This window comes from Pteropus vampyrus, unplaced genomic scaffold (genome assembly GCF_000151845.1).
Source record: "Pteropus vampyrus isolate Shadow unplaced genomic scaffold, Pvam_2.0 Scaffold486, whole genome shotgun sequence".
NCBI lineage: Eukaryota > Metazoa > Chordata > Mammalia > Chiroptera > Pteropodidae > Pteropus > Pteropus vampyrus.
The window spans coordinates 375,399-383,952 of NW_011889267.1; the positions used below are offsets into that span (position 1 = coordinate 375,399).

Consider the following 8,554-nt stretch of genomic DNA (forward strand, 5'->3'; position numbering starts at 1 on the left):
CAGCTAGTGAGCTTGAAGACCAAGTGAACTTCAAAAGCGTCGTCCACGGCAGGGAGGCTGCAGCCAGCCATCTGAGTCACCCTGGCCTGGCTGCAGCTCTGGGCCGGGAATGTCTGCTGTGGTCTTGCTGGCCTGGGGGGTGGTGATTCACCATCCAGAGCTGGAAGAGCCAGCCAGCCCCAAAGTCTGTCCTGCTGTTCCAGTTCTCATTCCTGGACCTCGATTCAGAAGCCAGGAGGGTCTGGAAAGCAAGACCCCGGGTTCTCTCACAACAGTACAACCATCACCCGCTCCCAGCAGATTCCCTGACTTCCAGGACTCCTCAGACATCACCCGAACCACCCGTCCAACACACACTCTCTCCACCTGTCTGGGCCATCATTAGCCTTTGCATCTGGGCTTCAGGCCAGTTGGGGGTGTTCTTCTGTTTCTCCATCCCCTGTGTCTTCTCTGACTCCTCATAACCTAGAAATTCTCCACAGTGGACTGGGGCTCTGCCATCTCCTGAGCTTCTCCTCCCTGACCACACCCCCGCCCCCCACCTGCACTGAACTGGATTCTGTACACAAGGACACTTTTCATTATGGCACGGACTGGCTGGCCAAGCTGCTAGTGGGATTGATTGAACTATCTTGATCAAGTCCAGCAGGCCCATTTGATCCCCAGTAACTTCCCAAGGCCATCTTTGCCATTCCTTCTCAATATGCCCCGTGGGGGGCCTGGGGCCCCCCCCAGGGGTTTGGCATCTTCTCTGATCTCCTCTGTCCCTTCCCACATTTCTCCCTCCCCCAGGGCCCAGGCCACATTTTCCTTAGTCTGTCCACTGCATGGCATGAGAGCCAGAGATCAAAGGGAAACAGGGAGGGGAGCTGCAGAGAGATCCCCTTCGAGAGGGCATAGATCAGGACTTAAAGCATAAATGGGCTTCACAGCAGCCCACCCACCAAAACAAATCCACAAAGCACCAGACAGGAGCTCAGGGCTGCTGGGACCCATCATGGAGCCTTCCTTAACTCTGGTTTGGCATCAGACTTAGGGGTTGCAGGGAATGATATCCACCTTTCTTGAATACCCTTTGTCTCCAGGGTTTTGACATAAAGCCTTCTGAGCCCATTAAATACATCTCTCAATAGGAAGCAGGATCATCAGCAGTCCCCACATCCCCTTTGGAGGCCAAATCTGAATGGATGCCTAATCTCTGCCCGTTGATAGCCTAGAGATGGAATATGGAGAGCTTGCCCAGAGAGAAGATTTTCTAAATAGTGAAAAATGGGTGGTGGGCGGGCAAGGTTTCTAGGAAGCAGAGTTGCCCTCCTAGTCCAGTTGCCTCTCATCCCACACAAGCACTTAATTTCATGCTGGAGCTGCTCCCAGGCTGGGAGTTCACCTGGAAAGGAAAGCAGCCTTTATTAGGCCCTGGAGCTAAAAGGCAGAACAGGAGCTTGGTTGTTTATGGTTCAAAGTACCCAAGGCAAATGCAGAAGGAAAAGCCTGGGAAGAAGGCATCAGGAATCTACCAAGAACACAGTCTGTGCTCTTCGCCTTCTAGAGGAGAGTCCCTGTGGACAGAGCCATGTGCTAAGTACTTTGAAGAAGGTCCCCCGATGAGTCTCCAGTCTGAGGGCAGACACAGCCTCAGGAAGCCTCTGCAGGATGGAGAAGATATAGCCCCTGGCTCCTTGCCCTCCTCTCAGAGAGCCCCTGGTCCCATCAGGGAGGTGAAGTTCCTGCCCTGGAGCCCTCCAGTCTGATAGAGAGGCACAGCATGACCATAAGGGTCCCCACTCTGATGGCACAGGCAGGACCACAGATCTCTCTCATACAGGAGAAGAGTGCATTTGAAGGGAGAGGATTGGATCTCATAAATCTTTACAGATAGAGTTGTAGCTGCCCTACCTTCCTCCGAGTTCCCAAAGTATAAATGTGCCCGACTCTAGCCTGCCTCTAAGAAGAAAGAGAACTCGAGTGGAAGTTCTCGGTTCATCTAGCTACACTAGGGAACCTCTATCTTTCATATTCTCTCAACCCTCTGCCTTCTCATTCTCCAGTTCTTTCTCTAGCCAGCTGGGAGACCCCTCTGGATATTGCAATGGGGACATTACCACATTGCCAAAACCATGGGCCCCTATCCAGAGCTGGGGTTTAAATGACTACAGCCCTATCCACTCCCACCCAGAAGTAGCTTATTGCCTATGGGAGTGTCCCCTTCCCCCAGTCAGGACCACCCTACCCAGGTCTGCCTTCACCAAGGGCACCAGGAAAAGAAGTAAGGCATAGAACACGGGGGCCCTGTGCCCAGAAGGAAGGAGGGGGAAGAAGAAAGAGGGCACTTAAGGTACCCTACCCACAGGCAGGCCCCAGACAGCAGCTGGAAATACCCAAATGTTAATCACCAATTAGCATAGTTCAGGTGGAAAGAGAAACTTTATTACAGGAGCGGCGGGCTTAATTTCTTGAGATAAGATGCTTTTAGGCTAATCAGTGGGTCTGTGAAGCCTGGATATAAGGGAACTACTGCAGGCTTCCTCGAGGCAGACTCCAAAGGGCCAGAAGGTAGGAGGACGAGACCCTTGTCCTGCCTTTCTTTTCTTCTGGAAGAGCCAAAAAGGACGTCTGGTAAGACAGTAGCTGGGACAGGGAATGGAGAAGACACTGCAGAGGAGGTGGATCTGCACACCCTTGAGATACTCAGTACCTTTGCATCTCACTTGCTTTTCCTTTATATAAGAAATAAGAAATTGGATCTGATAGTTCCTTTAACAGAGAACAAAGGCAGGCAGGCAAGGTATCACAGCACGCATATCTCTAGTATAGCTTTGGTTTTTAGGGCTTGGGAGGAAGGTTCCTTAATGCTCTTTATCTCTGCCGAAGACCCTCTGGATGAAGTGGGGCAAGCCTTCAGGAGAGGGGTCAGACTTGAGAAAGAACTTTCCTGAGTCAAGATAGTGAAGCCTGAGGAGAGGAGAAGGGGATAGTTCTACGTGTGGTTTTCACTTAGGGCAAGAGGACTGTGATGATTTAGGTGACAGCCAATTTGAGAGCTGGAAGGCTGGCTGGTATGAACTTTGGAGGGCTCTAAGGGGAGAATCTTGCCAAACCACATGCCTGTGATGTCTAGCCACTGGAGCCAGGAAGGGGGGTTGTCCAGGCACACAGGTCTTTGCTGCTTTCTTCTGCCTGGATTTCTCCCCCACTGCCCTCCCACCCAACTCAGACTCCACTTAAAAACAAAAGAAAAAGAAGGCTCACCTCTTTGCCAGACTCTATGTTCCTTCTAATTCCTAACTCTTAATGCCCAGCATGCTTCGCCCTCCCCAGGAGGTTGCTCCAGCCTCTTGCCCCAAACTCATGGCTCAGTGCTACCCAGCTTTCAGAACCCCCACAGGCTCCGAGGTGCCAGCAGTGCATTGCCATACTGGCTGCTCCTTCAGCACAGTGCCTTTACCTCATCCTGCTCCTTTTCTCTCTTAGATCAGAAAATAACGTTTGAGAGACGGTGGCCATGAAGACCTCTCTGCTGCTGGTGTCGTTGCTCCTAGCCGTGGTGCTAGGAGAGAAGGAAGAGGGTCACTCCAGGTAGGGGTGAGAAGGAAAGAACCAGGTGCAGGGGAAAAGGCTAGGGGGATGACTGGGTTCTGGTTTTTGAGGGGAAGGTGAGAAAGGGAGCCATCTCAGGCCAAGAGGAGAGAAGCTTGAGGAAAAAGCCTACTGCAGCAGGAGAGATTGTGGTTAGATCTCTGAAAGGACTTCTCAGTGGCCAACGGTCTGAAGTAGATGACAACATCTCCCTTCCCAATGAAAGCCTTAACCATTCATTTATGCATGTATTGGTCAAATTTTATAGAGGGCCTCAGGCCAAGGCGCAGAGGATATGTGCACAGAGAGGTCCACAAAGGCTCCTGCTCTCATGGAGCATATAGGCCCAAGGGGAAAACAGACAAAGAACCAGCATAGGTGCATTGCAAACTGCTCTGAGTACTATGAGAAAAATATAGGTGTGAATATAGCAGGGGGCTTTGTGTTTTGGGGAACCAAGAAAAACTTGTCTGAGTAAACAATTAAGCCTTCTTGGATGCAAGGACAAGCCATATGCCTGTGTAAATTCAGCGATATAAATTCGAGGCACGGCTGTCAGAGACACATACAAGGAGAGACAATGTCACGTAGAAGTTAAGAACAGAGACCTGAGCCCAGGCTGCCTGGATCTGCCACCCTATGCCGTGTGCTAAATAAGTCTCTCTGCACCTTGGTTTTCTCATTCACAGAAAGGGGGTATAAATAGTATTTATCTAAACTAATATAATATTGAATGTCACCTGTAATTTAAAAAAAAAAATAGTATCTACCTCTTAGGGGCGTTGTGAGGATTCAACGAGTATATGTATTAAAGGGCTTTCAGAGGTCTTGACTCAGCGTAAGTGCTGCTGTATATGAGTTCACTATTGTTAGCATTCACTGGGAACCAAAGACCTGAATCATGTAGGGCCAGGGCGAGAAGAGTAATGAGGGAACTGTGATTCAGTCCTTTGGGATGAGGGGGCCGCCCAATCCTTCTTTGCCCGGAAACCAGAGCCAGACACAATGAGGATGCAGGAAGTGGGTCCTTGAGCTCAGGGGCTCGATGCATGGGCAAGAGGGTGTCTCCATAAAAACTGACTCCCAAGAACGAGCTGGTTGTTTTCAGATGTCGACTTACGTCAGCGACAATCGCTTATTGTGATACCCCACACCCTCTGTCCCTTCTGTGGTATCCTAGTTTCTATCTCTCTTCCCTGCCCCTCAGATTCCACACTAAAGTCAGTGGCTCCCAACCCCGAAGCCGCAGGTATGCCGAGGGGACTTTCATCAGTGACTACAGTATCGCCATGGACAAGATCCGCCAACAAGACTTTGTGAACTGGCTGCTGGCACAGAAGGGGAAAAAGAATGAGTGAGTCATTGCACACGCCTCTTCTTGTTCCCTGTGTACCCCTCTACCTTCCTATCTTCAGACCAGGTGCCATATGTGGCCACACAGCTGTGTGATGCACAGCTCCAGGTAGCGCCTTTCACTTAGGCGACGATGGAGAGCTGGAAAACATGGCAGCCCTGATCTGGGTAGCAGTCCAGACTGGGGGGGCAAGACTAGGGTGATGTCCCAAACCTTTTCTTTTAAGGGAAGAGGTTGGGGAAGATGTGCTGGGCTCATAGAAGATCCCCACGGGTTGGGGATAAAGGCAGAGGGAGCTGAGCTGCTGCCAATGACTTTTTGATGGCAGCTGCTTCAGACTTCGGAAATAGGATAAGCTGCCCTTGTTCTACTTCCTTCCCTTCGCCAAATCTCTTTCCCTGCCTTTGCTGTTTGGTCAGCATGGTAGATTTTGAAAAGCTGTTGTTCACTGGCAGCTGAAGACGAGAAGGGGGAGGCTGAGTGGAGAAGCAGTGGAGACCTTCCTTGGGTTGAGGTACCAAAAGATTCCAACATCTTTGGACTGGAGAACATCTGGTGTGTCCCCCAGCCCCACCCACTCCCTAATCTTTATCTTACCAGCTGGAAACATAACATCACCCAGAGGGAGGCCCAGGCCCTAGAGCTGGCCCATCAATCTTACAGGAAGAAGGAGGCCAGAGAGCAGCAGGAGTGAGTCAGCCCACAGGGCAAGGGGGGTGTGGGGCCTCCTGACCCACCCCCACCTCATTGTTCCCTCTCCCGGACTCCAGAGCAGGGCCAGGCCCCAGATAAGCATCCCCTTCCACTCTGAGTTCAAAGAGGGGTCTTCACTGAACTCTTGGAGGTCAGCCCAAGCTTAAGGGAGAAGCCTGAGAGAAATGGGGGCAGAGTTCCTGGAAGGGGTTTGGGGGCCAGGGTTTCTAAGATTGATGGCTTAGTGTGCAGAGTCAAGGAGAGGGGGCAACAAAAGAGACTTCAGGAACTGGCTTCCCCACTTCTCCCTGCCACACTTCAGGGAGGCTATTTGTGAAACAGGGACCGGCCCAAGGCCAGTCCCTTGAAATCAGTTACCCCGTCTCTGAGGAAGCTGAGGAATCTATCAGATCATTCTGAAGAGTGAATATTCCCAAAGTAATCTCTTGGGGTTTTGGAATGCATTCTGGGATACTTGTAGATGCGGAAGGGTGGGATGTCTCCCACCAGAATTCTCTTTTGCTTTCTTTGTATTGAAGAAACTCTGTTCCTCAGTGGACAGATTAGGGTGGAACTTTGAAAACTGAGGTAACTGCGAGGCAGCTGTGTTGACTCCCTCCTCCCAGCCCCAGTCCCCCTTGGATTCCCAGTCTCTGTATTTACTCTCCCTGAGTGGGTCCCAGGCTAGGGCAGCCTGCCTGAGGCTTTCTCCTTTGCAGCTCTCTACCCAAGAAGCCCAGTGATGAAGATCTGCTAAAGGACTTACTGATCGGAAAGCTGCTGGGCTGGATGGTGGACCAGATGGAGCTCTGTAGACTCAGGTAGCAGCGTGTAGTGGCTTTGGGTGTCTAGTGTAGTGGTTATAAGCTTGAGCTTTGTGGTTAGACCCTGGTTCAGGTCTTCACCCCAACTCGTGCTGGCAAATTCTTAACTCTCTGAACCTTGGTGTTGTTATGAAAATCGGGGTTATTTAAACCACTTCATGGAGTTGTTGCGGGATTTAAATAAGATAACACAAAGAAAAGGCTGAGAGGAACATCTGTGGAATAATGAGTCCAGTAATGTTGGCAGCTATCATTACTGCTTGCACTTCTTTCTCACCTTCCTCCAGGTGAGATGCTGCTTTCACCTCCCCTGCCCACCTGAACTGAGCTGCCCAATCTAGTCTCAGTTTTCCCTCCATACCCTTGTGCCATGGCGCCTTCCCAGTGATGGAACCCCTATAGTTGAAGGCATGTTGCCCTCCTCCATAGCTGCTGCTGGTCTCAGTGGTCCTTGAATTCACCTCACTAGCTAGGAAGTCCTTCAGTTTGTTATGTCCAAGAAACAAGATATAGCTAAATACCATGGACAGATGCATCCACTTACAGGGTGAGACAGGACACTCATTCAGAATGCAGACACTGAGGCACAGAAACCGAAATACATTTAGACTTTCATGCCGAGAAGCTAGGGAAGGACTGAGGGAACAAATCTGGAAAGGTTTCCTGTAGGAGAGTAAGAAGGGAGAAAGGAATGTGCCCAGAACAATAGAGAAGAGAGTATGAGAAAATCTCCATAGGAGAGTGGGTAACAGTCTCTGCACTTTTCTGAATCATTTTGATTACTTATCATTAAAAAGGTAATTTGGAGGTAGGAGCAGTTTAACTATGGCTGGGTGCCAGGATAAATATACTTTGCTGACTCCAAGCTGATAATGACCCTCTTCTCCACCACTTCCCCTCCTCTCTCTACTCTCCACAGGTTTCAGTGACTTGACTAAACTCAGCTCAGGACGGGACTCTGCCCTTCATTTACTCAGCTCCTGCCTCAGCCCCACTCCTGGGTACCCTGGAGAAGCCAAACCAATACATTTTAAGCTGAAATAAATCTTTGTGTCCATTGTCAAAACGTATTCAGCTGTCTACGGAGCACTAACAGTGTACGTCTGTGTGTGTGCCACCTACTGAAAAGGAGATATGACTCTTACCCATCTATTAATTCATCTATTTATTCTACACTTATTGGACACTTAACATAAGCAGGACCTGTGCTAAACACTGGATATACAGCACTGAAGGAAACTGAGGGGTTTACAGTCTAGTGATGAAAACAGACTTTAATTTTTAAAGACACAAACACATTAATAATCACATAACATGCTAACTTATGTGAAGAAAGATGGGGTGCTATGCAGATGGAGAAACCTTATCTAGATGGAGTGGGAAGTCAGGAGGGCCTCTCTGAGAAAATGATATTTAAGCTGAATAAGGTTTGAAGGATAAAATGGCCAAAGGATAAAATGGCCAAAGAATCAGAGGAGAGTTAATTAATATTAGCTAGTGTTTTTACTATACAGCCAAATGGGCAATGGAGAGAATAGCACAAGTAGAGGCTAGACAGGCGGGCAGAAGCAGGGCCATAAAGGCCCTGTTAAAGCTTTTGAATTTTATCCTGAGTGCGAGGGTAAGCCACGGAGGATTTTAAGCAAGGGCAGGTCAGAGAAGACCTGGTTGCATTCCCAAACAATCACACTGATGAGAGTAAGAATTATATTGAGATGAATAGGGATAAAAGTGGGAGAGGAAGACTGAGTAAGGAGTGGGAACCAGGAGTCCAGGTTCCCACTAGGGTGATGGTAATGAGGATGAAAGGAAGTGTGCAAACTCAATTTGTCCAAAAGTTAATACCTTTATTGTCCAGTGTTCAGAGCCTTCCCCATCTCAGTCTGCTGCCTCCTCCCAATGCCCCGCCTTCCCAGAAGTACCTCCTCCCTCGATTTTGGCTTATCTTTGCCTGTAATGTCCTTCCTTCCACTTTTGTTATAGTCATTTTTTAGTAGACTAGAGTCAAACACACCTAGATTCAAACAACTTAATAGGTCCGTGAATTGGCAAGTTAGTTCCTCTCTCTGAAGCTCAGTTTCCTGTCTGTAAAAAGAAGATTATAAAA

General features: G+C 49.3%; 1 protein-coding gene across 5 annotated transcripts; it reads left to right on the top strand.

Moving 5' to 3' along the window:
* The first annotated feature begins 2,597 nt into the window (after nucleotides 1-2,597).
* Nucleotides 2,598-7,517, top strand: GIP (gastric inhibitory polypeptide). Of its 5 annotated transcripts, none has more exons than XM_023524693.1 (6): nucleotides 2,598-2,616; nucleotides 3,472-3,576; nucleotides 4,784-4,930; nucleotides 5,531-5,620; nucleotides 6,343-6,444; nucleotides 7,367-7,517. In XM_023524693.1, exons 2-6 carry the CDS (start codon nucleotides 3,503-3,505, stop codon nucleotides 7,374-7,376), a joined length of 423 nt encoding a protein of 140 aa, XP_023380461.1. In that variant the 5' UTR covers nucleotides 2,598-2,616; nucleotides 3,472-3,502; the 3' UTR covers nucleotides 7,377-7,517. The 5 variants fall into 5 exon arrangements, with proteins under 5 accessions (XP_023380461.1, XP_023380460.1, XP_011380945.1 ...); XM_023524692.1 differs by lacking the exon at nucleotides 2,598-2,616 and adding an exon at nucleotides 3,054-3,156; XM_011382642.2 differs by lacking the exon at nucleotides 2,598-2,616 and having other exon boundaries at nucleotides 3,234-3,576.
* Nucleotides 7,518-8,554: the final 1,037 nt, after the last annotated feature.

Bases quoted from the DNA above. Each gene is read 5' to 3' on its own strand.
- GIP (XM_023524693.1), top strand. From the start codon at position 3,503: ATGAAGACCTCTCTGCTGCTGGTGTCGTTGCTCCTAGCCGTGGTGCTA. The intron at 3,577-4,783 runs GTAGGGGTGAGA...CCTGCCCCTCAG, and splicing joins AAGGAAGAGGGTCACTCCAG to ATTCCACACTAAAGTCAGTG. The intron at 4,931-5,530 runs GTGAGTCATTGC...TTATCTTACCAG, and splicing joins CAGAAGGGGAAAAAGAATGA to CTGGAAACATAACATCACCC.